The following is a 26,260-nucleotide window of genomic DNA, read 5'->3' on the forward strand; positions in this document are numbered from 1 at the left end:
CTTGGCATTCATACAAGTCAGACAGACCTGAGGAAGAAGAATCACGCAGAAGCTGCAACCAGAAACTTCCCTGAACAACAGGAAGGTTGGCTTGGAGGTGAGTGGGAGACCAGTTTATCATCAGACTCCTTGTTGGGGGACGAGACTACTTTTAAACCATTCAGACCAAGGGTTTCTGTTGGATTAAAATCTTAACAGATTGAAATGGGAACAATTGATCCTTAATGGGCTAGTGTGCAAAGCATTGGCTAGGTGCTTTATATGTATTACCTTGGTTAGTCTTCAAAGCAAACCTTTGAGACTTATTTTTTTAACCTTTCCTACGTTACTCAGCATTTATTTGGTTTATAAGGGGTATTTTCTGGTTTAAAAAAATAATATTGCAAAGATTTAACTTATCCATCAAAGTATTTTCCTGAACTGTTAACATCTAATCGAAACTAAATGACACTAAGAGAATGTTATCTGAAGAGGAAGATTGCACCTAAACCGCAGCAGCCCTATTTAGATCAGCTGCATGGCTGGGCTAGAACCTGGGTTCTCAAAGTGGTCCTGGGACTGACACATAACTTGATGGAAATGCAAGCCCGGCCGGGCGCAGTGGCCCACGCCGGTAATCCTAACACTTTGGGAGGCCGAGGCGGGTGGATTGCTTGAGCCCAGGAGTTTGAGACCAGCTTGTGCAACTGTTGGGAAAAGGGCTTGTGGGGTGCCTATATAAACTGGCCATAAAAATACAGGACACTGGCCGGGCGCGGTGGCTCACGCCTGTAATCCCAGCACTTTGGGAGGCCGAGGCGAGCGGATCACAAGGTCAGGATATCGAGACCATCCTGGCTAATGCGGTGAAACCCCGTCTCTACTAAAAATACAAAAAATTAGCCGGGCGAAGTGGCGGGCGCCTGTAGTCCCAGCTACTCGGGAGGCTGAGGCAGGAGAATGGTGTGAACCCGGGAGGCGGAGCTTGCAGTGAGCCAAGATCGCGCCACTGCACTCCAGCCTGGGCGACAGAGCGAGACTCCGTCTCAAAAAAAAAAAAAAAAAAAAAAAAAAATACAGGACACTAAGTTGTGGAAAGCCACAAGAGGTCTCTGAGGAGGAAAGCCTCCTGATTGCCATCATGTTCCCATGCTCAGAGCGAGACTTGCTCTCTTACCTGTAAACACTGTGTTCAAGGAGAAAGACACTCCTTTGAAACACTGGAATGTGGACAGACGTGCAGGCTCCTGGTAAGTCCGCTCCCACCAGCTACTCTCTGATAAGTTAAAGATATGCTGTTTGAGCACAAAGGAGATTCATTTAAACTGCTATTACTATAGATGCTGCCTGTGACGCACTGTCACCGTTTCACTGTTTGGCCCTGAACATCTACTTCTTAGATCTAAGTGATTGTACTCAATAGTGTGGAGACCAGAGCTCTGAGCCTTTTGCAGCCTCCACATTTTGCAACTGGCCCCCTGGCTCCCACCTTTACTCTTAACCTGTCTCTTCTCAACCCTTTGCCGCCACCAGACTTCGGGTACCCTACAGGTGGTGTTGAGGCTGGTCCCCAACATGCAACATAACAAAACCCTGGCTCTACAAAGAATACAAAATTTAGCCAGGCATGATGGCATGCATCTGTAGTCCCAGCTACTTGGGAGGCTGAGGTGGGAGGATGGCTTGATCCCAGGAGGTGGAGGCTCCAGGGAGTGAGCAGTGATCATGTCACTGCACTCCAGCCTGGGTGACAAAGCAAGACCCTATCTCAAAAAACCAAAAAAAGGCAAACCCGGCTGGGCACGGTAGCTCACGCCTGTAATTGCAGCACTTTGGGAGGCTGAGGTGGGAAGATGGCTGAGCCCAGGAGTTAGAGACCAGCCTGGGCAACACAGCAAGACCCTGTCTCTACAAAAAAATAATTTTTTTTTTTTTTTAATTAGCTAGGCATGGTGGTGGAAGGAGTCCTTAAGCCCAGGAGATCCAGGCTGTAGTAAGCTGTGGTTGCACCACTGTACTCTAGTCTGGGTGACAGCAAGACCCTGTCCATTCCCATCCCCGCCCCCCGCCAAAAACGCAAACCCATGGGCCCCAACTAGGCTACTGAATCAGTGCCTCAGGTTGGAGCACATTTTTTAAAATTGAGATAGAATTCATGTAAAATGCTCCCCTTTAAAGTATATGATTCAGTGGCTTTTAGCATACTCACAGAGTTGTGCGGCCGTCATCACTGATTCCAAAGTATTTTCCTCACCAGTCTTCTGGGTTTGAACGTTGGGTTAGAGTGTGCATTAGGTGATCCTGAGGCACGCTCACATTTGGGAACCGCTGGCACATGCACTCCCGATGACTCCAAAGATGGCCCATGAAATACCCCTTGGGCACACCGGGAAGAAATGGCAGTAGTTATCAGCATTGCCAGCAACTACGGCAGCCTTTGGACGTAACCTTGTCTCACTTCAACATCGTCGCATCCCAGGAAGGAAAGTGGTGATTCTACTTGAGAAAACCCAGGCCCAGGGTTGAGTGTGTCTGAGGTGGTGCAGCTTGAGGTCCCAGCCCCACACACCTCTCCCCAGCATGCCACGTTAAGTGAGATGTACGTGCCCACTAAATTACTCAACTGCACTGGCTTCTGGAAGTGGCTAAAATCTTTTAAGCAAAATTGTTTATTCAGAGTAGCATAAAATTTGGCTAAAAGCCATGGTTATTTTTAAATGAGCAACCTAATTGTTTTATTAAAGTCAGATTCCAAGAGGAAAGACCCCAGTCCACACAGGAAAGAAATCTCTTTAACCTGTTGGCTGATGGAGAGGCTAAGTCAGGGGCAATTCAGTGACGCTGTAAGGAAAGAAAAGACATGATCCTTTCTTTATCCCCAGAAACAAGTATTTTCCCTTCCTCATGTAAATTTTCCAGCTGTTCTTGTCATTTTAACAATCAGGCACAAAGTACAGCATGTTACCACAGTCAACATGTCTATTTACAATGAACTGTGTTATTATATGGATTGAGTTACATTCCCCTCTCCTCCCAGTATAAGATTCCCAAAGGTTTTCCTTTCCAGTTAACTTTTTTCCTTCTAAGCTAGGGCATGACAGTAGTTCCTAAAAGCTCATCTAAGGATAAAGGAACCGAAATAGCAAATTAGCCTTCCAAGAGGAGGCAATGAATAGGAATGAGGTTCCTGCAGGCAGCTTCCAAGATAGAGACTCTCCCCAAATATCTATTAAACATTTTTCAGGTGACTGCTTTAAAAGGACTTCCCACTGTTCAACAAGAAGGGGGTTGACCTGGATGGCAAGGAAGTCTTCACCGGCTAGACCGCCTCCTTCCTAACCACCATCTTCATGGGCTGCCTTTGGGGTTATCAGAAAATTCTCCTGGTCTGGTGTTTCTAAGGCAGTGACTGTTCCCAAGAAGTGTCATTGATGGGATGTCCCTTACTGTATTCCGGAATGCTTGCATTCCTCTCAGACCCTCTTTTCTCTGCCCCTCATTTTCCATTATGTAACTTTCTGCAGTGTCTTAGGTCTTACACCCATCGCTGGTAACTCACTAAGTCCATCTGACCGTGGAAAGGAAAAGCTCACGGTGTGAAAGGCGACGATGAGGCTGCTCCCACCTACGAGGGCCTTGCAGTAGCAGGCTCAGAAGGATCAGCCGGAAAATGCGAGAGCCTGCTCGAGGTCCCCTCACCTGCTGAGCTGCAAGACAGCCGCCTGCTGCAAACACCTCATCTTCCGTTAGACCAGCCAGCTTACCTGGAGCCTGCAAAACCTGAACTTGGGACTCCTGGCCTCTATTCCATTGTTTTCCCACTTCTGGGAGGGTTAAGAGGTTCTCTGAAAAAGCTTGGGAAATTTTATAGTACAACTGAAAGGGTGTGCACTACTTTGTGGAGGCTGAAAGCTAAACTTGAAATGCATTTTCTTTTTTTTTTTTTTTTTTTTTTGAGATGGAGTCTCTGTCACCCAGGCTGGAGCGCAGTGGTGCGAGCTCGGCTCACTGCAACCTCTGCCTCCCGGGTTGAAGCGATTCTCCTGCCTCAGCCTCCCAAGTAGCTGAGACTACAGGTGCACATCACCACGCCCGGTTAATTTTTGTATTTTTAGTAGAGATGGGATTTCACCATATGTTGGCCAGGCTGGTCTCGAACTCCTGACCTCAAGTGATCTGCCCGCCTCAGCCTCCCAAAGTGCTGGGATTACAGGCGTGAGCCACCATGCCAGACCTTGAAATGCATCTTGAAATGATTTAATTCTGCAAATATGGCATCTCTGGCCAAACCCCAGTCACTGACCCACCCACCTCTTCTCGGACTCCTCACTGGCTCACAACAGGCAAAGCCAGCACACAGGGTGATTTTTCTCTGCTTCCAGCACACTCCAGTTCAAAAAAGTAGCTTGTGTGAAAGCTCCAAAAAAAGTTTCAGGAATCACTGGGGGCAAATTAAGGTTCAATCATTAAATTATCGCTTTGCTATAATATCTGTATTTACCCTGAAATTCCCATTACAGAAAAAAATAAAGATTAGAGAAAGACACAGAAAAAAAAATTTAATATTCAACATGCAAAACAACCTTTAAAAAAAACATGAAATCAAAAGCAAAGCTAACAGCCAACCAACAAATACCGCCTAGAAATGATTTCTACTGGATGTGGAAGATGGTTAATAAAGATGCTGTTGGTAATGCTTATGTAACTATCACTGGCAGTTAGCATACCGAGCTATCCAGTGGAGGCCAGCATGGTGTTTTTGCTAAAATACATGTTGTAGAAATTATAATACATAGTGAAGAATCGCAACAGATTTTCTTACAGATTTAATTACTCTCACACAAATAATTCATTTGGAAACCATAAAAGATACCTATCTACACCTAAACCACCTGGCCTTCCAGAGCGGGGACTAAAGGGGCAGGGCAGGGAAGAAAGCGAGCTCTGTGGGGTTGCAGGGTCACTGTTACTTTGATCTGCTGAGCTCAAGGACTGGAAACGGAATAAAAATGCCTACTTGCCTTAGGCAGGATAAGAAGCTGTCAACTCACCTATCAGCAGCTGCCTCCACTTCTGAGGCTCCCCGTGCGGGAGGAGCTCCGAACCCAGCCCTGAGGCCACTCGGTGTCCTGAGGAGTGCTCCAGGGCTCGGAGAAAGGGCTCAGGGGTCCTTTTGCCACTGAGGATCAAGCCAGCCAGTGAAAAAGAAAAAACAAAAGCCCCAGCAGGTGCCCATCACCCGGCTCCCAGGGGTTTTGTCTGCCGAGTCACGTGGCACTCTGGCCACCTGCTGAAGAGCTGCTCTCCCTCGAAGGGCAGTGGCTGCCCCCTCCAGAGGCTGCTTCTATTCAAGCTCAAGGGCACGTGCCTTTCCTTATCTCGTGGAGTGTCCGTCCTATCAGGTGGTTATTTGTAAAACAGAAGTACAGTCATTCTGCTTTCTGATACAGACTTAGAGCAAGAGGACAGGAAGAACCAATGGGCTGTCAAGAGACACTTGGTTTTTGAAACAGGACATGAAAGCAAATCCCACCTAAATTCGAAAATTGAGAAAAACGTCAGCGAAACCTGTTAAGTTCACTAAAAGTTGGCAGATGTTTCATATGTCTTTAAAGGATCTTGGCCAACAACTTAAAACCACCATATTAGGACATGGTCAAAGCAGTCATTAGAATATACCGGCTGCACAGGGCCTTTCCTCTGGGACGTCTTTCAATGAAAAAAAAGTTTTACTTTGTTCTTCAAAAGTCTTCTACTAACTAGTCTATTTGTGATTAAAACAGCAAAAACAGATCCTGGTTTGAGTGCGGGTAGATTCTTTGGGGGAGGGCACCTCAGGAACGTGCCTTTATACCCTTCCCATGAGTCCGTGTAGAGGGAAGACTAACTCACAGTCCGTAAGAATCCAAAAGTGAGCGGCGACTTCACTCAGCAACCCATCCTGCCTCCAGGCTGACTTGGCTATAGAGCATCTTGCGTCCTTTTGTTCTCTTCTGACTACCTGTCACTCGTGTTTTAAATAATCTTCTTTTGAAATAATGAGCCTTAGCTGTCTTTGCAGGCAACTAGGCACTTCCAGCAGGACATGAGAATGTAAGATGGCCACTACCTGAACTTTCAGGTGCTGAAAGAAGAAAAGGTGTAAACGGAGACCATCTATCACCCATCAGAACCTGGGATCATCACATTCCTTTAAATGGAAAAGCCCACCCCACAACTTTCTTCTTAATGTTCTAAAAAGTGACACCTAGGTTTCCTCATCAGAAAACTGTGCTTCAATCCCAAATCCCCTTAAGACCAACATGCCTTAAAGGGGATTTGGGTTTAAAGACCAATATATCTTTTTTTTTTTCTTTTTTTTTTTTTGAGACAGAGTTTTGCTCTTGGTGCCCAGGCTAGAATGCAATGGTGTGATCTCGGCTCACTGCAACCTCCGCCTACCGGGTTCAAGTGATTCTCCTTCCTCAGCCTTCCAAGTAGCTGGGATTACAGGTGCCTGCCGCCATGTCCGGCTAATTTTTCTATCTTTAGTAGAGATGGGATTTCACTATGTTGGTCAGGCTGGTCTTGAACTCCTGACCTCAGGTGATCCGCCCATCTCGGCCTCCCAAAGTGCTGGGATTACAGGCGTGGGCCACCGGGCCCAGCCCCAATATGTCTTAAAGGGGGTTTGGGATTAAAGTACAGTTTTCCGTTGACGAAACCTAAGGTCTTAAAGGGGTTTTGGGATCAAGTGTTCTGTTGAGGAAACCTAGGTGTCACCATGCATTAGTCTTCCCTGCATTACACAAAAAGCAGGTGTGTTTCCAGAAAAATTCAAGATGGTCTTACAAGAAGTACAAATGTGCCAACACCAGGACTTTGGGGGCCCTGGTTCTGGCCCTGCTACTTGTTACTCTATTACTTTATTCCACATGTCATTTGTTACTTTGGAAAAACCAACCTGGGAATAACACCTTACTGTCTAGTTCTCAAGTGGCTAGGTGGCTCTGAGCAAGTTTTAAATCCGGCATCGCAAGTACCCTTTGGAGAAGGATTTAGGGACTGAGAAAGGTAGACTCCACCGAGTGTCTGTCCATCTGTCCGGGCAGCACCGTGTGGCTCAGCATGCAGGCCAGGCTGCATGCCTGGGTTTGACTCCCATCGTCGGCCCCTGCTGTTTGTTCCGGACAGTTCCTTGGTGCCTGTGTGCTAGTTTCCTCGTCTGTAAGATGGGGTCGGACAGTCAGCTGCACATGGTAGACGCTGTGTGTCGGCTATGAAACCGCCAGCCCACCGTGTGCCCTGTTCACATGCCTTACAAATTGAGGGCTGATCTCTGAAATAGCATGATTTGCACACGTTTCTGTGACCAGCGAGCCCTTTCACACATCACTGTGACTGGTCCTCATGGTCACCCTGTGAGGCGGGCAGCATTTTCGCCATCTTACAGACGGGGAGCCCAGCTTGCTCTGAGCCATCCAGGAGTGCTGGCCGAGTCTCCAAGCTTGGCCAAATGCTGGCCCCAGAGGAGACAACCTTCTCCTGCCCCTCACCTCTAAGAACAGAGGGCAGGGCCGCTGTGCTGCTCACGACCTGGACTGCCTCATCTTCCCACGGACGAGCTGTCAGGGCTGTGTTTCTCCCAAGATCCCCAGAACAACCAGGGGAAGAGTTCCTGAAGAAATGGGTGTATTTTAGCCACATGGATACAAACTTGGAAGCAGCATTTTGGCATCCCCGGAGAGCACTCAAATGGGGCTGGGCCACGCTCAGGGCTCCCTGAGGCTCTGTCCCCACACTTTGGGGCATGACATGATCTGGCTCTGTGCTGCCCTGAGACATGGGTTTGGAACATGAAATCGTGCAGAGCTGAGCTATCAGGCCTGAGCGGACACTGCTGGAGGAGAGAGAAAGTTCACATCCCCCACCAAGCACGGTCTCGGACTAGGTTATTACAAAGGGCGAGGGGGAGGAGGGCATCCCAAGAGTCTTAACATCCGACCCGACCTATGCAGAATGACGGGTGACCGCACCCTGACCCAGCCACACACTTGAACCCTGGAGACCTTCAGTGAGGTAGGTGGTATCAGCCCCATTTTACAGGTGGGCAAACTGAGGCAGAATGAAATGCAATAGCTCGCTTTTAATAATAACATACAAAAGTCTGGAGAAAGCCCCAAAGTAGTCCCCTGTTCCCGGAGCCCAAAGAATAAACAGATGGGAGAACAAGCCCCTCCTCTTCCTTTCCCCCCACAGAGAAGATCCCTAAACACATCACTGGAACCCCTCAGATATTCCTGGGAACTTCAAACAAAAAAACATAGCAACAAAGAGACCCAGCTTCCAGTTTATTCCCAGTCGGGAAGGGGACAGGCCTGCTCTCGGGGAGGGTACCGTGCATCCTTGCAGATGGAAACGCCTTCGTGCTGGACCAGGCCGAGCGCAGGCCTGGGGCTGGGCAGCTGCTCACACAAACCGATGGGGGTGCCCATGTGAGCCTCTGAGCAACTCCTCTGCCTCAGTGAGCTGGTCTGAGATGGGACCAGCACACGCCGTCAAAGGAAGTGAGCTCTAGGAAACCAAGGAAGATGAAAAGACACCCCCGTCCCCAGAAGATGGGGTCCCACCTAGAACCTTCCTGGGAGGATGCCAGCCCCACCCCACATCAGACACCCTTTGGCAGATATCCTGTTCTGCCTGGCTACCGAGGCCTCCCGACTACCCTCAGAATCCAAATTCTGCAGGTTCCTCCGTCCGAGGCCCAGCATGGGATGTCCCAGGTTGGAGGTGTGTGTGTTGGCGGTGTTCTTTGGCTGGAAGCAAAAGGCCGTTCTGGCGGGATCGGGGCCGTCTGCTCAGCTGGAGGCCTTTCTGTAACTGGGCGTGGGTGAGGTATTCCCAGCCCAGGGCAAAGCCATCAAACTTCTTGTGTTCCCATCTCCTATTAGAACAAAGTGGTAAACTGGGGAGGATGAGCTGGGACTGACTCAGGTGCTGAAGTTCATCCGCATGGCATTCCAAAATCTTCCACCGGCTTTCCTCAAGAAGGTGTGGACAGTCCGATGCGCTGAGTGCCCTGGCTGGGTGGTTCCGCCTGCTGCTGGGGGGACGTGAACATAGATGCGCCGGTCTGGCCCCGCTCTGGGCATCAGCTGCTCCTCCCGCGCTCTCTCATGGCCGCTCAGCATCTCTAGTTCTCTTTGGGTGCAGAGGGCTCTCCAGAGATGGGTGGGGGGCGATGGGCGGGGGGCACAGGGCGGAGCAGAGCCAGCAGGGGAGGGAAGAGGCACTTCAGTTTGGGCTGGTGTTCGTGGAGTCGGCCCTGGCCCCGGGAGTCGAGTGGCCTCGCCTGGCTGCGGCTCCAGCACTGGCGTGTCACAGAAGACCCCGGTGGCGGTGGACAGGTAGGCACTTGGCAGCACTCCCAGGGCTGGGCCCGGCCGGGGCTCTGCGCAGGCTCCGCACGCGGCTAGGTCATCAGGATGGGCTTCTGCCGAACTTCCAGGATGTCTAGGGCCGGCAGGAGGGAAGCAGGTGAAACAGTGACCCTGAACAGCGGTGAGTGCTATGGCCACGGCAGTGCCACTTCTGAAGGAAGCCCGCCTCAGCCACTCATGCATCTCCTCTCCAGGCCTCACAGACTGCAGAGGAGACATGTCTCCACCATCCCCATCCTGCAGACTGGGAAATGGGCTCGCAGCAATGGCACACCCTGCAGGGCCTCAGGTACAAGCTGGTGTGGGGGCCAGAGCCACTGCCTGTCACAGCTGCTGCAGGCCTGGGTTGGCGAGATGGCCTGAGAGCCTCCCCTCACCCATGAGTAACACACACCCGGGCATCTGTGGCCACTCAAGAGGGGACAGCAGGTGCGCCAGAAAGGTGAACAAAGGGAGGACTTCCGCTCTGGGAAAGCTATGGCTCCACCCAAAGTCTGAGACAAAGAGACAAAGAGGCCAAGAGCCCTGCAAAGAAACCCAACCAACCAACAGGACAGGGCAGGATGACTCCGGGGTGCCTCACAAGTACCAAGGCCCTGGAGGCAGAGATGGCTGTGAGGAGGTGCGGCTGCTTCCCCACATCAGCCAGCATTACCTGTTAAAATCCGATGCAGCGGCAAAGTGACGTAGGTTAAGTGTGCATAGAGAAGGAAGTTTCCATCTGCTCTGTTCAACTTCAGCCAGGACCCGACCAGGGACCGTCCTGTGCCCGACAGGGACCGAGACCGCAGGTTGGTTGCATTGTGCAGATCGGCTGGAGGAAAGAAGGCCAGGTCAAGGCCCACAACATGGGACGTGGGGGGGAGCAGCAGGCGGCCAGCTCCCAGTCCAGGCTGAGGCCACACTCTGCTGAGGCCGGGACACTCCTTACCAACACCCCCACACCAGCACCCACGCACTCCAGAGCTGCTGCCTCCTCGCCTATGACACCCCTCCCCGCTTCCTCTGGCCCAGACCCAGGCCTCCACCTCCAGGAAGACTTCTTTGGTCACCCCCTCCCATCTCTCCCTTCTCTGTCTCAAGCTCAGTCTCCTCCAGGGGGTCTGGCACACACAGTGTGTAATTCTCTGCTTCTGTGGGCCCTGTCCCTGGAACTAGGCACTGCTACCTGCAGAGCATGGGAGCAGCAAGGCTGAGCCGACCTGCACCGTTACCCAGTCCTGCGGTCCAGGCTGGGGGAACCTGCCCCAGAGAGGCAGACTAGGGCAGTGATCAGTACTTCTTACTGATTCAGGAACGGGCCCAGGTGGGGAAAGGGCTTGCCCAAGTTCACACAAGAGCAGGTCGAGGCCAGTGCTGGAGTCCCTGACCCGGGCCAGGGCCTTGAGCAGGTGGGACCCCTGCTTCTTGGTCCCAGTGGTCAGGACAAAGACTGCCACCTCTTCTGATCAATGCTGCAGCCCTACCTCTCTGCTGGGGGAGGTGCTCAGTGGGAGTTGTCAGCGAATCCGTCACGTCCTTTTTTTTTTTTTTTTTTTTTTTTGGAGATGGAATCTCACTCTTGCCCAGGCTCGAGTGCAGTGGCTCGATCTCGGCTCACCACAACCTCTGCCTCCTAGGTTCAAGAGATTCTCCTGCCTCAGCCTCCCGAGTAGCTGGAATTACAGGTGCCCGCCACCATGCCTAGCTAATTTTTTTGCATTTTTAGTATAGACGGGGTTTCACCATGTTGGCCAGGCTGGTCTCGAACTCCTGACCTTTAGGTGATCCACCTGCCTTGGCCTCGCTAAGTGCTGGGACTACAGGCATGAGCCATTGCCCCTGGCCAATCCTTCACTTCCATACACTCAACAGACACGCACACAGTGCAGAGCCAAGTGCCTGCTGGGTCCTGAGGATGACAGTGAGGAAGGCACGTGGTCCATGCCAGCAGAGCATGGCAGAACCTCCCAACCTGTCTGAGATGGCCACCCCTGTCCCCAGGAGCCATTTCCCACAGGGACTGCTGAGTAGCATTTTAAATATGCTAATCTGATTGTGTCACTCCCTTGCTTAAAAACCCCTCAGAGGGGTTTTTAACCTCCTGGGGGCTCTGGGAAGGACTCCTGTATTCTGGAAGGTCACTGAGCGAGGACAGGGAACAGGCGCGGGTGCTGAGGAGAGAGTGCAGACTGTGCCTGGGCAGGACTAAGGGGCATGGGAACACCCAGATACAGACACCCGGAGTCCAGGGGACAGGGGCACAGGGAGGCCAGGGGTAGGCTGCACGAGGTGGCGACTCTGTCACCAAAGAGCACGTGGTTCTGGGAGGCTGCACAGAGCCAGGAGGGCCAGGCCTCACTCTGAGGGCGAGCTGGCCCAAGGCAGCACAAGGGAGGGGAGCCCTCCTCTCTCCCTCCACACCCCGTGTGTGCGGAGCCATCAGATCACCCATCCGCTTTCTTCCCTAAGCAGGCTGAAAGGCCTTAGAAAGGTGGGAAATCCCCTGAAACTGACCAACTGCTGCACATCTGGGCTCCAAGCACTCTGCCAAGGAGACGTCTGGGCGCACCAGGACAGGACCCCCGGAGGCAGCCATTTCTGTCTGTCCCCAGCTCTACCCTCAGCTCCTGGAGGGCTGCCTGGCACATGGCACCCACTCTCTTAAGTGTTGCTGAATGAACAAATGAATGAATGAATGAATGAATGAATGAATGGTCTGGATCAAGAGGAGACTGAAGGGCGTGGGGGCCCTAGGGCACGAAGTAGGGGGTCACCTCCACCATCGTCCTCCCGGAAGAACTCCTCGCTGTCGTTGGCCGAGTGCGACTTCTTCATCTCAGCGATCCGGTTCCGGGGCACCTTCCTCTTGAGGGATGGGGAGAAGAAGGCGGGCCGGTTGTTCCGTTCTGGGGTAGGGGGCGTGCTGAAGGAGGTCACCTGGGAACAAGCAGCCAAAGTCACCAGAGTAGCAGAACAGCCCCCTACCCGGGGGTCCCAACGCCCCTCCTCTCCTGCCCTCAAACAACCCGACACAGCTCCCAGGGAAGAGGCTGCTCGGCCAGGAGGACCCAGCCCCAGCCGGCCTGTGCTAGGTGGGGCCTAGAGACTGGAAGATGCGTTCCAGCCCAGGGGCCAGCAGGATACCTGGCCACCAGTGCTGCCCGAGGAGGGGCCAGGCTGCTGCCACAAATGGCAGAAAGACCCCCCCCTCCTCTGGGCCTCAAAAAGTGGGTAGGGGGTGTTCAAGCACAAAGTAACAAACAGCTGCTGATGCTGAGTGAGCATTGGCCCCACACACAGACCCACTGAGCCTCCAGCTCTGTGAGACGGGGGCTAGCGTCAGCCCATCTGACAGATGGGGAAACTAAGGCAGGGATTGAGACCCTGGCTTGCCTGTGGTCACCAAGCAGGACGGCAGCAGCCCCGTCTTCTGTCCCCCAGGGCCACGCTCCTCATCCTACTTCTCAGGGCTGATGTGACCCCATCCCTCTCATTCCCAGCACCCTTCACAGGAAATACTGTGCTAAGTGGCTCTATGCCTCTGTCTTCTCCCCACTTCTAATCACATTTGGTTCTGTTCACCAAACATTCACACCCACTCAGGGCCAGGCAGGCACAGCACTAAGGACAGACAGGCACATTGCAGGTCCCTGCCCTCAAGGAGCTCACAGTCTGCTGGGGTGACAGACTCAGAGTGTGACAACCATAGACAGCATGCTGGCTGTGGAGACAGAGAAAAAGAAGCACAGGATACACGAAGCACAGAGGCAAAAGGGATCCACAGCCTGGGAAATCAGGGAAGGCTTCCTGGAGGAGACGCCGCTGGAGCTGGGTCTTGAAGGACGAGTAGGAGTTCGCCAGGTGAAGAAGGGGGGGAAGGGCGTTCCAGCCAGAGGGAACTTGGCCCATCTCCTCCCTCCTCCCCATGCCAACAATAATCTGAGGAGCAGGATGAGCTGGGACTGAGACTTCGGGAGCCCCGTCAGCCTCCTCGTCACGGCTCCGACATCCACCAAAGTCCTGGCAGCTGCTGGGCTCCAGACGGTGTTCCCACAAGCCGGGGAAGGTTTTTAAAAGATAAAAGAAACAAACAGCAGCAACCACAATACACAGAGTCGGCATGTGTCACGCACTGGCTCCAGATGACCCCGCCAGAGAAGGAGACAGGTAATAGCAGGCGCACAGGTGGCAGTCCCCAGGGGCCAGCCCTCCTGCTGACCCTGTGTGAACTAGCACGTCCCTCCCCCTGAACCCCAGGGCTGCCCAGCTGCTAAGGCACCAGGGACTTTCACACCCCTCACAGCCACTCCCACTGGACAGATGGGAAAACCAAGGCTCAGGCAGGTCTAGTGACCTGTGGTCACTCAGCCCTCAGGCTGTGGCTGGAGGTGGCACCCGGGTTTGTCCAGCCCAAAGCTTGGGTCACATCTTCGTAAGGATTTTCACACACACATTTTATCAGAGTCCCAGGGGATAATTTAGGACCAGGGAGAAGAACAAGGCCCTTTATCTCGGAAACAAACTCAGAAATATAAACCACCTCATTCCAAAGACAAGAGAGGCCCCTGCCCAGAATTCTCACCCATCTTTGCAAAAAATAGCATTTGCTGTCTTTGGCTTGCAAAACACATTCATTGCAGAAGATACCTCCCCCCAAAAAAAGATATACAGAAGAGAAAGAAAACCAACATCTGACCACCTGGAGATATGCATGGTTCAGATCTTCCTCGAACTAAAAGTATAACAAACGCACACTCCCTCATCTTAAGCATGCCTGCGGTAATGCATTGTTTACATTCCCACGCCTCTGCTTTCCAAGTAGGTCAACAGCAACTACGGCAGCTGCCACCTGGGAATCCTCCTGAGGGCCAAGCCCCAGATTCCTCAGAGCCCCCCAAATACTGAAGGGGCAGGTATCCTTGTGCCCTGTTTCTAGATGAGAAAACTCAGGCTTGGAGAGGAAAAGAGACACACCCAAGGTTATGAGAGCAGCAGAGCAGGATTCTGGCCGTGGGTGGCGTCTCTCCTGGACAACAGCTGGGCAAGACTGCCCCTGGACGTGTGCCAAGGACGCCCCCCTGCCCAGCACACCTGTCCTCTTCCAAGAGCTACAGCTCTGGGCAGCCCCTCTGGAAGAACCAGGCAAAGCAAAGCAGCCAGTGGGCTGGAGACCTTCTCCTGTCTGTGCCCCACCAAAGGCTTCTGGGAGCAAAGCTGCTGCTGACCTCAGCCTCCCGCCCTGGGGAAGGAGAGTGGCCTAGACAGAGCAGGGCCCCAAGCCCAGTGCTATCCCAAGAGACCTTGTGACCTGGGGCAAGCTGGCAAGTCTGGTTTCCAGGTGTGCGAGGCAGGAACGCCTCTCCTGCAGCAGTGCCTCGTACAAACCGCAGGGCAAAGAGCTGGGTGGTCTAGGGCCTCTGCGTGCTCTCTGGCTGACCCTCAGTCACCATCATCCCCATCTGACTCACCGGGGAAGGCCGGCCACGTGCCCACGCTCACCCAGCAGGTCCACCCAGGCAGGCGCCAGGGCCGGGCCTGGGTCCCCAGCCAGTCTCTTCTGCCCACTGGCCCTGTGGACTCAGCCTGGTTTTGTGGCATCTCAGGGAGGCAGAAAGAGCTCTGGCCCAGCACCAGCCTGCGGTGTGACCTTGGCCAGGCACAGCCCTCCAGGTCTGCAAGGCAGGAACGCCTCCCCTGCGGCAGCGCCTCCTACAAACCGCTGGGCAAACAGAAGGGCTGGGTGGTCCGGGCCTCTGCACGCTGGGCACCTTGGCTTACGCACCGCGCTGGTCGTTGGGGATGACAACACCTACGTCCCCAGGGGGCCGTGAGCACGGGGGAGACGGTGGAAAGTGAACCCGAGGGACAGGAGCCCCCGCCCCCAGCCGTGCAGCCCTTACCCGCTCGTGCATGGGCGAAGCTGGGCTGGAGTCCTCTTCAGTCCCACAGGGGGACGTGTCACCTGTGGACACTCGGCTGACCGCCATCTCGGCGTGGCCCTTGCCCTGGGGGCCCTTCATGCGCACAAACTCCATGTTGCTGTACTTGTAGAAGCCAAACGACATCTTCTGTGCCATGCGGGCGGCCATGCTCACCTGGGGGCCGGCACGGGGCAGCCTGAGTCAGGGAGGTGGCGATGGCTCCATGGGGCCCCCTCCCCAGGACATGAACAGCCAGGGCGACCATCCCTCAAGGAGAGGGGGCTGCCCGGGAGGGAGGGTCTGAGCCAGCAAGCGGGGCAGCTGGAATGGACCCACATCCCTGCCTGGTGCCCCCCGCCACCGCCCCATGAACCACGGACCAGGCTGAGGACAGGGCCCCAGGCTGGCAGCGAGGCTGGCTGCGGATGGTGCCCGCTGAGGCAGAGCGGCCTGCCCACATCTGCTTGCTTAGTTGGGGGCGACTCGGAGTGCTCCCAGGGCCAGTAGCAGGAAGCAAGTGGCAGTGAGGGGGTGACAGCGACACCATCAGCCGTCACTTCCCAGGGAACTAGAGACTGAGGAGGAAGTCCCCGCTCACATTTCAGATGAAGGCAAGTGGCCCGCATGGGCTGAGGCCGACCATGAAGAATGACGTTAAGAGGGCCAGGGAGCGCCTAGAAGGAGCCCGGAGGGGCTGCAGGTACCCCTGGCGGCCGCTACCACGCACGAGCAGGCTGGGAGACCCCATGGTATGGACCAAGGTGGGCTGTGGAGCCGCCGTCTCCGGGCCCAGAACACCCGTGAGGCCGCCCCGCACTCACCCGGTTGTCGTACACCTTCTTGAGCGCCTCGTAGCGGATGGAGCCCTGAAAGATGACCCCCTGGAACGTGTTGGTTTTGTCACTGGCCACCAGCTCCACACAGACCATCTCTCCTTCCCCCACGGTCATGTCGCTGAACACCTGGGCCAGGGCACAAAGAGACAGGGACGTGACCATCAGCTCCCACTGCCCACACCACAGCCTGGCCCAACTGGCAGGGAGGGCTGCTCGGAAAATACCATTTTGCAGGGGACAACTGGCTGTCACACACTCCTGTGGCCCCATGCCCTCCGAGCCCCACGGGACAGGAACAGCCTCACACTGGGGCAGGGGCTGAGCAGCAGGGGAGGACAGGGACCCTTACGGAGACTCTGGGACTGGCAGAAGACGCACGCCCTCATCACGGTTCACCAGGACCGTCGGCCACCGTCTGGGCCCCTCCACACCGCCTAGGGGTGTCCGGCCCTGCCTGCCACATCTTCGAGGCTCCTGTGTGGCCAAAGGCTCAGTGTGGCGGCAGGGTGACTGCCCACCTGGGGTGACAACACCAGACTAAGGTGCCACAGGCCCCATCCTGCCGCCTTCCCGAATCATTGCTCCCAGGGCCTGGTGCACAGACTGTGAGCTCCAAGGTCACAAAGACTTAGATGCAAATCTCAGCTCTGCCACGCAGGAGCTACGTGTGCCTGGGGAGGGGACATGACCTCCCTGAGCCTGGGATCTTCCTGCAGATGCACACGCCTCCCTCCTAAGTCCTCAGGGCCCTGAGCACCTTGGATGCACACAAGGACCCCGACCAGGGCCTCAACAGAGGAGAGACATGAGTGGGCAGAGCAGGGAGTGAGCTGCGACCGGCTCCCTCCCCACCCTCCCAGTGCCCTGTGTTTCTCGGTGAGTCTCCTTCTTCCCAAGCCCATTTCCCAAACCTTAAAACAAAGGCTTGGCCCAGATAACTCCGGAAACCCCATCCCTCTCTGACATCCTAGGATTCCAAGTCAGTGCAGGTGTGGAGCTGCTTCTTTATCATTTACTAGCGTTAATAATGGCTCCTCCCGCCCGGGCAGTGCTTCTTGCGAGAGTTTACGAGGCGTCCTCCCACTCAGGAGCCTTTTGGTCTTCAGCCCTGACAGTAAGTAGGACAGATGATCATGACACTGATTTTACAGAGGAGGAAACGGAGGCTGCGCCAGGGGGAATTCACCTGCCCACAAGCAAACACTGGGAAGAGAGAGAGCCACGTCTGCCTCAGCCAGACTCTTCCCGGCTCCAAGCCACCCATGCCTTTCTGCAAGGCTAAGGCCCCGGGGAGAAGTGCCTAACACCCATCTCACGAGAAGGGGAAGCTAAGGAGAGAGGCCCTGCATGGAGCTCACCTCCTCGAAGCTGTCAATCATGAAGAAGATGTTGGGGTAGCTGATCTTGGACTCCTCCCCCTTGCTGTCCATGGGGTGTTTACTGGGGGACGCGAACACTTGCTGGAAGAAAGCAGATTTGGAGGACAAGTGAGGCCCCACCCGGCACACAGGCCCAGAGCCAGTCCAAAGCCAGAGACCTACCCAGAGATGTGGGGGATAAGCTGGTTCTGTGCTCCTCGAATGGGATACAGGATCCCAGGAGCTAAGCGGATTTCTGGAGTCAGACCCCTCACCTCCGGGGCAGAGAAGTAAGCAGGAGGACTTGTCTCTCTCAAATGCTGGGCAGCCAGAGGTCTGCCACGCCCAGGCTGCACTGGCAGTTAGGAGGCTGGGGGCTCTCGCGCCAGGGCTCACCTGAGATTTCTTCTTATGGATGTGAATGTCCCCGCCGTCAGCACGTGTGCACACCGCACAGGTCACCATGTAGTCCAGCTGGAAGAGAGCACGGGTCAGCGTGCAGGGAGGGGTCGGCCGTCCCTCGGGGCCAATCCGCAGCCCCACCCTTCCCACCCCATACCTTCTGCAGGATGAGATTCAGGCAGACGCTCTCTTCCCAGTCGATGTCAGGGTCTCCCAGGCCTGGCAGCTTCTTGGAGTCCCGCCGGTACACCTCCACCTCCACCTCGGGCTCAGCTGCCTGCGAGGCCCAGAGCAGAAGTGAGTGCCCAGGGCCCACTGTGACGCTCTTCTTGCCTGACTACTATGCAGGCATTACGACGGACAAGGACTCCAATTCTTTTTTATTATTATTTTTTGAGACAGGGTCTCGCACTGCTGCCCAGGCTAGAGGGCAGTGGTGCAATCACAGCTCACTGTAGCCTCAACCTCCTGGGCTCAAATGATCCTCCCACCTCAGCCTCCCAAACAACAGGGACCACAGGCACATGCTACCACACCCGGCTAATTTTTAAAAATTTTTGTAGATGTGGCGTTTTGCCATGTTGTCCACGCTGGTCTCGAACTCCTGGGCTCAGGTGATCCTCCTGCCTCAGCCTCCCAAAGTGTTGGAATTACAGGTGTGAGCCACCGTGCCCGGTCAGAACTCCAATTCTTGCTCCTCGGTTCTCTAGCGATGGGAGATGGGACCCAGGGGCCATCCATTCTCCTCACTGAGCCTCAGTGTCTTCATCTGTACAATGGACTAAGGGCATCTTCCCCTCAAAGTTGTCATAATGATTTAAAGAGCTAATATTTACTAAGTGGCATCAATGATAATAGTGACACCTACTGAGCTCTTAGTGGACGGTGGGGTCTGGGCTACACATGTTACAAATTATTAATCCTTTTAAAGCAACGCTGCAATGCAGGTATCATTAGCCCCATTTTAACAGATCAGAGTCAAATTTACTGAAGATCAATAATAAATACATATCAGAGAGAAACCAAAGCACGTCTACACCTCTCCTGGGAGACTGGCTTTCAATTTTTTTTTTTTTTTTTTTTTTTGAGACAGAATCTCACTCCATCTGTCACCCAGGCTACAGTGCAACACGTCTTGGCTCACTGCAATCTCCGCCTCCTGGATTCAAGTGATTCTCCTGCCTCAGCCTCCTGAGTAGCTGGGATTACAGGCACGTGCCACCACACCTGTCTACTTTTTGTATTTTTGGTAGAGACGGGGTTTCACCGTGTTGGCCAGGCTGGTCTTGAACTCCTGACCTCAGGTGATCTGCCCGCCTCGGCCTCCCAAAGTGCTAGGATTACAAGCATGGGCCACTGTGCCCGGCCTCAATTTATTTCTTATTTATTTTTTTGAGACGGAGTCTCGCTCTGTCACCCGGGCTGGAGTACAGTGGCACAATCTTGGCTCACTGCAACCTCTACCTCCTGGGTTCACGTGATTCTCCTGCCCCAGCCTCCCAAGTAGCTGGGATTACAGGTGTCTGCCACCACAACTGACTAATTTTTTTTTTGGATTTTTAATAGAGACAGGGTTTCACCATGTTGGCCAGGCTGATCTCGAACTCCTGACCTCAAGTGATCTACCCACCTCGGCCTCCCAAAGCGCAGGGATTACAGGCGTGAGCCACCGCGCCCGGCCTGGCTTTCAATTTTGAAGCAGCTGTGCTGACTGGGGGCCTCTGGTCCTGGTCCTGGGTGCTCTCACTGACTCGGGCTCTGAGGGGCTGGGCACTGCTGGGCCCCCTTGCAGGTGCACAGGCCTGCGCCCCCCAGGGACAGAGCTGGGATCTATGGAAAGAGATGCAGGAGGCCAACCTTGCCTAGGAGTGAGAAACAGACGTCCCGGGGTCGGGCGGCCTCCCACTTCCACCGCCTGTATGGCTCTGCAGTCACCCCGAGCCCCTGAGCTGAGAGTCCTGGGGTTCACAAGACTCTGCTGTTCCTCCTGGTCTCACTTCATTGACCTGTTCATTTGCTTTTGCTCAGCAAAGCGCTGTGGACTCAGTGAATGAAAGGCTCGGGGGCACGATCACACAGCTGTTGAGGGCAGCACCACAGCACAGGCAGGCGAAAGAGCAGGTTCCCCATCAGAAAGGTGCCCATGTGTGCACCAAAGCCAGGCCCAAGAGGACACTGGGAGCTGCCTGGTACCCACTGACAGGAGGGTGGCCAGGCCCCCATGGTACACTCTGCAGGCATTACACAGCAGTGAGACCAGATTACAACCACCTGTGTCAACAGGCATGACTCACAAACATGACACGGGGAGAAAGAAGCTTGAAACAACATATACTGCCCGATTCCAATGTACAAGCTGTGAGAACAGGCAGAACCCGCCAACTCCACACACATGAGCTGTGAGAACAGGCAGAACCACTGACTCCACATGCAGGAGCTGTGAGAACAGGCAGAACCACTGACTCCACACGCAGGAGCTGTGAGAACAAGCAGAACCACCGACTCCACACACAGGAGCTGTGAGAACAGGCAGAACCACCGACTCCACACACAGGAGCTGTGAGAACAGGCAGAACCACCGACTCCACACACAGGAGCTGTGAGAACAGGCAGAACCACCGACTCCACATGCAGGAGCTGTGAGAACAGGCAGAACCCGCCCGGGAAGTGTGAGGAGGCAGAGCAGCAGCTGCCCAGGGGGAGGGTGAGCCCTGGGGTGGGGTGAAGGGGCCTCGGTGTTCTCATCACACTCTGTATCTGGGGGCTGGTGAAACCAGGTGTTCAGTCTAAGAAAAATCAAGCTGTGTACACGTCTTTGTTTTTCTGTATAGATGTTATATTGAAAACAATCTACCAAAAAGGAAAAAGTGAGACTGGGGACAGGGCTTCGCCGCTGGCAAGCTGTGTGACCCCAGGAAACTTCCTGTTTCTGAGCTTTGGTTTTCTGAGTGGGTGTGAAGATGATCTGCACCTTAGGATCCTGAGGTGTCACGTGACCGTGAGACACATGGCTCGGGCCACCAGCGCAGAGCCAGCAGCACACAGAGCCAGGTCCCCCCTCCTGCCAAAGGCACACAATGGCCTGCCCAGGAACACGGAGCGTGTTGTCCAGGGCTGGAGGAAACTAGAGGGCAGGGAATCCAGGACATCCCTCCCTAGGAAAGGCTGGACTGGGATGTCCCTCGGGCCCTGGAGCACTGCGGGGTTCCCGGCATCCTGTCCCCCTGACACTGCAGCTCCTGCCCATCCACCCTCCCCTGCTAGGTGCAGGAGGCCCGGCTGGTTGCTATGGCAACCGGGTGCCAGCGGGATGGGCATGGGGAGGGGGCGGGAAGCAGCCAGGCTGCCGCAGAGGACTTGCAGTGCGCAGGCGCCTCTGCGGGGCCCCCACCTCCACCCAGGGCTCAGGGCTTTTGCCAGCGGGAGGTCTCCCGGTCTCCCCATCAGCACCTCCAGCCTGCCCCCTTGCAGGCCACTCTCAGCATTGCAGCCCGGCAAGCTGGGAAAAATGCCAAGTTGGGGCGGCCCCAGGACCCACCCACCAGGCCCCGCAATCTCCGTCGGCCCACTCTGGCAGGTCCCATGTGGCACTCGTCACACACCCTCCTGCTCCGCACTTGCTGGTCCCTCCACAGGGCGTGTCCTCAGCCCGCTGCTGCCCGCTCTCTCTGTCCTACAACCCGCCCGCCAGATGTCACCTTCTGCACTCCCGTCCCCACCATCACAGCACTGATGGCTCCGTAGCACTGGCTATACCGTCCGTCTGTCCAAACAGACTGAGGCCAGATATGAGTCATTTCTGTGCTCCCGGCACTGAGTGTAGGGGGGCATCTGTACATGGCTCACAGTGGGTGTTCAATGGAACATTCTAGCATGTGAATAGCTGGACTGCCACCTGCTCCCGTGGGACTCAGGCTTCCCTCAGACCTCGACACCTCCAAATTTTCAGCAGATCTTGGATGTGGCCCCATCCCCTCTGCTCCAAATTCCTCAGGCCTGGATCCAGGGCTGCACTTTCTCAGTGGAGGGCTCTCACCTTTAAACTTCTCCTCCACCCAAGATGGACCCCTCATCTGCCGTTCCTTTCTCCTCCCCCTAGCCCGGCCTATCCAGGGTGCACACAACCCGTCCTCCCACCTCCCTGTCTGCCCTCTTGACCAGAGTCGTGACCTCTCTGGAATCAAAATTCAAAGTACAGCTGAGAGTGTCTCAAATGCGCCAAGTCCTCATTAGAGCCCCTGCTTGCAACAGACTCTGCCTTGGGGAAAAGACCAACATTTGGGGGTGGGGGAAAGGTTCTCTGCAACCTGAACTCCAGCAGAAGCTGAGAGGCCGGAGTGGACGGAGGCAGGGGCGGGGTCCACAGCCCTAGGACGACAGAGGGCCTGAGCCTCCGAGTTCTGGCTCCCATGGGTGAGAGGAGTGCCTCCCCAAGAACTGTGCTGAGGTTACAGGAGCCTGTGCCCGCCATGAGGGTCACGGACAGTGAGGATCCTGAGGCACCAGCCACCTCTCTGCCAAGCACACTCATATGGTCACGCCAACCCCAAACCTCCCAGCCTCCCAGGTGTCCACAATGGGAGGGCCCTCACCTTTCGGGGCACCTGCCCTGATCCCCTTTTACCCCAGAGAGGAGATGACCTGGCAATGTCATATGGTAAACCAGGGGGAAACAAGACTGGCCTTGAAAGCTGGTCTCTCAACTGCACACCCAGACAGGGCGGGCATGGCAGCAGATTCTGAGGAGCCCTGAGCCAGCTCCAGAAGGTTCTTACTCAGGGATCCCATCACCAGTCAGGCCTCCTCTTCGTCCCTCCCGGAAAGCATTCCTTGCCTCCCTGAGTGTGGCTCTAGTCCCTGCACACCTGCCACTGAAGCTGCTGCACCAAGACCGCCACCCCTCCCTGGCACCAAATCCAACAGGCCCTTCAGACACTGCACCCCACTGGCTGCACCGTCTCCAGACCTCCCCTCCTGGGGTGCCCTCCCCTCTCCTGGCTGTTCCCCCACCTCTCTGGCCAGTTGTTCATGGTCTCCTGCTGGTCCCTCCAAAGTGGGGCTGGCTCAGGGCTCGGGGCCAGCATGCAGGCATCCAGGCCCGTCCACTTGCAGAAAATCCATCCCGCATGTGTTCAGGCTCAGAAAATGGGCCCAAGGCAAGGCCAGGCTCCAAGTAATCCCTGCATGAGCCTCTGCCAGCAAACCATGGCCCCAGAGTCACAGAGCCAGGCAGGTTGCAAGTTCCAGACCTGGCTCCACGGCCCTCTCATTTCTTGTTTTTAAAGGAAAACAAAAGCATTTCCATATCTGGCATATGGGGTTGCTTAAACATTTTACAAACTGCAAAAGCCTGTGAAAAACAGAGAAGGAAGCATGCAAAATGTATTTTATTAGCTCCTCCCACACTTCGATTTAGTGGATGAAATACGTTAGGCGAATCACTTCATCTCCGAGCCCTCCGCTTCCTCATGTGTAAAAGGGATAAGAACACCCACCCTGTCGAGTTGTTGGGACTTCACAATGGGGCTAAGAAGAAGAGAGCTCAGCACTGTGTCTGGATGATGGAGACGGCTCAGTAAGTGGAAGGCACCATCATCATCACCACCACCGAGTCAGGTCACCCTGCCATGGCCAAGGGAGGGCCCTGGGCTCTGGAGTGCGACCTTTGCTCTACCATCTATTGACTAATCATAAGAGGCCAGCCAAGTCAGCTGTCTGTGAACCTGTTTCCTCAAAGCTACAATGGTGACGGCAATCACTGCCCTTCAGGGTCACAGTGAAGATGAATGACAGACAATGTGTACAGACACCCAGCACATCCAGATTTGCACATGAGACTGTCTACACAGTTCCTGGAATACAGTAGGTGCTCAATAAATATCACTCACCCTCTGATATGCATGAGCACTGTAGGAAAGCCCACATGCACGCCGACAGCAGACACCACAGGGATGCTTGGGGCACGGACACAGGGGCAGGGGCCGGGGGTCACTCACCTTCCTCCCGTCTGCACCGCTTTCGCTGCTGGAGTAAGCCAGCTTCCGGCGCACATAGAAAAGCATGTCGTCCTGCCGGGGAGCCCATTTCTCCATGAAGTAGGTGGAGAACATCCAAGTCCAGAAGACGATGCGGTCATCCTTGAAGCACCCTGCAGAGGGAGGCCAGACAGGAGTGAGGAAGGACGGCCACTCTGGCCCTTGCAGCATGGCCTTGGGCAAGCTGTGCCCATACCCCCACATTTCTGGCCAGAAATTTGCGAGGGCTCTGAGATGCGCTGCCCCTCCCTCACCACTTCCGACCCCCACCCATGGAGCATCCAGAGAGGCTGGAGGACACCTCCCAGGAGGCCCAGTTCCTCCGCCCAGCAGCAGCCTGAGAGCCCATGCTCCCAGCCCCACAGCTGAGCCGGACTCCAGCCTGGGGATGAATCAGCAGCTTCGGAGGAAAAGGAAAATCCCGAGGAGCCAGGAACGCCACTGGCTGGCTGCTGTCTGGGCTGGAAGCCGGGAAGGCTTGGCTGGAGGGGAGCCTTTGGAGAGGCAGGGCTCTCACTAACATCTCTCACCCCCACCCACTCCCCCTGGCTGCGGCAGTCCCAACGGGAACCCGACTTAAAGGGACAGCCGCCCTCCAGCCAGCCAAGGCTGCAGGCGGGAACCGCGGGGAGACAGCACCCGCCCCACCCCTGCCCCACGTCTGCGCAGCTTCGTGCTCATCTGATCCTCAAGGGGACTTCTCCTTCTATTACAAATGGTATTTCTTTATGATAAATATTTGTAATATTTTCCTGCAAAACAGAAAAAGCCCACAGGCTTTGGTAGGGAAGATCTGGGTTTCCGTTCCAGCGCTGCCGCTGGTGATGGGACAATGGGCGGGGGCTCTGAGCCACAGGTTCCTCGGGGCACATGCAGACAAACCGAGACCACGGGCACACAGCAGGATCAACATAGGTGGGTCTGTCCCCTCTCTAGACAGATTTAACACTTCAAACTATGCGGCCAAGCTCTCTCTTATCAACTCAGTAGATTAAACTGGGTCTGCTTTTGTTTTCTGTCTACCTCACTGACCAGTGCGATCTAGTGCTGGTACTAGGGCTGGAAGGAACTAATACCGACACTTAGAGATGGGGAACCTGAGGGCCAGTGGTGCCAGGACCCTCTCTCGCCCTCACAGGCAGGCCAGTGGGCCGACCAGGACTCGGCCATCAGCTGAGTCAAATGCAGAACACCCCAGCCTTGGTTGACGTCAGCCACACTACTAACCAAAGAACCAGGACTTGTAGCCAGCCCCAGCCCTCGGCCCTCAGCCCTCAGCCCAACAGTGTGTTGCTCACACACTCCCATGCCCTGCCTGGCTCCTGGACTCTAGGGCAGTGAGAGGGAGGAAAAGAGAAGGAGGCTTCATCGGTGAGGGTCTGGGACAGCGAGCCCTGTCAGCCTCCAGGGGTGAGGGCCAGGAGAGCCCACGGGACTGGCAAGACCTCCCAGGAGAGCCCACGGGACTGGCAAGACCTCCCAGGCTCACAGGACCCGGGGGAACGAAACACGCGTGCTGTCTGCAGAGTTGCTTTGAAGTTCCTGCCGCGTTTTTGCAACAGGTAAAGCCCAAGTCACGCTACTACAGACCCTTGCAAAATTAAGCAAAGCACTATGATTATTCCTGGATAAACTTCAATTCTTTTTTACTTCCTCTTAACATTGCTTCACTTTTGGTTCCCTCTTAGAGCCCAACAGAATAACAGAATAAATTTGGTCTTTAAAAACCAGCCCTTGGCTGGGTGCGGTGGCTCATGCCTGTCATCCCAGTACTTTGGGAGGCTGAGGTGGGTGGATCACCTGAGGTCAGGAGTTCAAGACCAGCCTGGCCAATATGGTGAAACCCTGTATCTAGTAAAAACACAAAAATTAGGCAGGCATGGTGGCAGGTGCCTGTAATCCCAGCTACTCGAGAGGCTGAGGTGGGAAGATCGCTTGAACCTGGGAGGCAAGAGGTTGCAGTGAGCCAAGATCGCGCCATTGCACTCCAGCCTGGGCGACAGAGCAAGACTCCATCTCAGAAAAAAATAAATAAATAAATAAGCCGGGCGTGGTGATGGGTGCCCGTAGTCCCAGCTACTCTAGAGGCTGAGGCAGGAGAATCACATGAACCCGGGAGGCAGAGGTTGCAGTGAACCGAGATCATGCCACTGCACTCCAGCCTGGGCAACAGAACGAGACTCTGTCTCAACAAACAAACAAACTAGCCCTTAGGAAAACTGCCAGATTCTCACAGAGTTAAACATATACTTACAAAACCAGCCACTAGCCACTCCTAGGTACCTGCCCAAGAGAAATGAAGCACATGTCCACAGAGACTGGCACACA

The 26,260-nt window shown here is 54.8% G+C and overlaps 1 protein-coding gene across 3 annotated transcripts in view; it reads right to left on the reverse strand.

The window, feature by feature from the left end:
• Positions 1–8,084: 8,084 nt before the first annotated feature.
• The window catches only part of KIAA0930 (KIAA0930 ortholog), a 44,724-nt gene continuing 26,548 nt past the window's right edge, over positions 8,085–26,260 (reverse strand). The window contains exons 1-10 of one of the 3 annotated variants that reach the window (XM_002831254.6): positions 24,203–24,581; positions 23,894–24,045; positions 18,055–18,174; positions 17,892–17,969; positions 17,496–17,597; positions 16,123–16,263; positions 15,281–15,475; positions 12,155–12,317; positions 10,054–10,212; positions 8,085–9,471 (exon numbers count right to left, since the gene is read on the reverse strand). In XM_002831254.6, coding sequence (XP_002831300.4) covers positions 9,431–9,471; positions 10,054–10,212; positions 12,155–12,317; positions 15,281–15,475; positions 16,123–16,263; positions 17,496–17,597; positions 17,892–17,969; positions 18,055–18,174; positions 23,894–24,045; positions 24,203–24,455 — 1,404 coding nt within the window. In that variant the 5' untranslated portion in view covers positions 24,456–24,581 and the 3' untranslated portion in view covers positions 8,085–9,430. Of the gene's footprint in view, positions 9,472–10,053; positions 10,213–12,154; positions 12,318–15,280; positions 15,476–16,122; positions 16,264–17,495; positions 17,598–17,891; positions 17,970–18,054; positions 18,175–23,893; positions 24,046–24,186; positions 24,582–26,260 lie in introns of those variants that run through there. The other 2 variants (XM_063723102.1, XM_024239687.3) reach the window with 2 other exon arrangements.

The sequence above is a fragment of the Pongo abelii genome, chromosome 23, assembly GCF_028885655.2.
Source record: "Pongo abelii isolate AG06213 chromosome 23, NHGRI_mPonAbe1-v2.0_pri, whole genome shotgun sequence".
Classification (NCBI taxonomy): Eukaryota; Metazoa; Chordata; class Mammalia; order Primates; family Hominidae; genus Pongo; species Pongo abelii.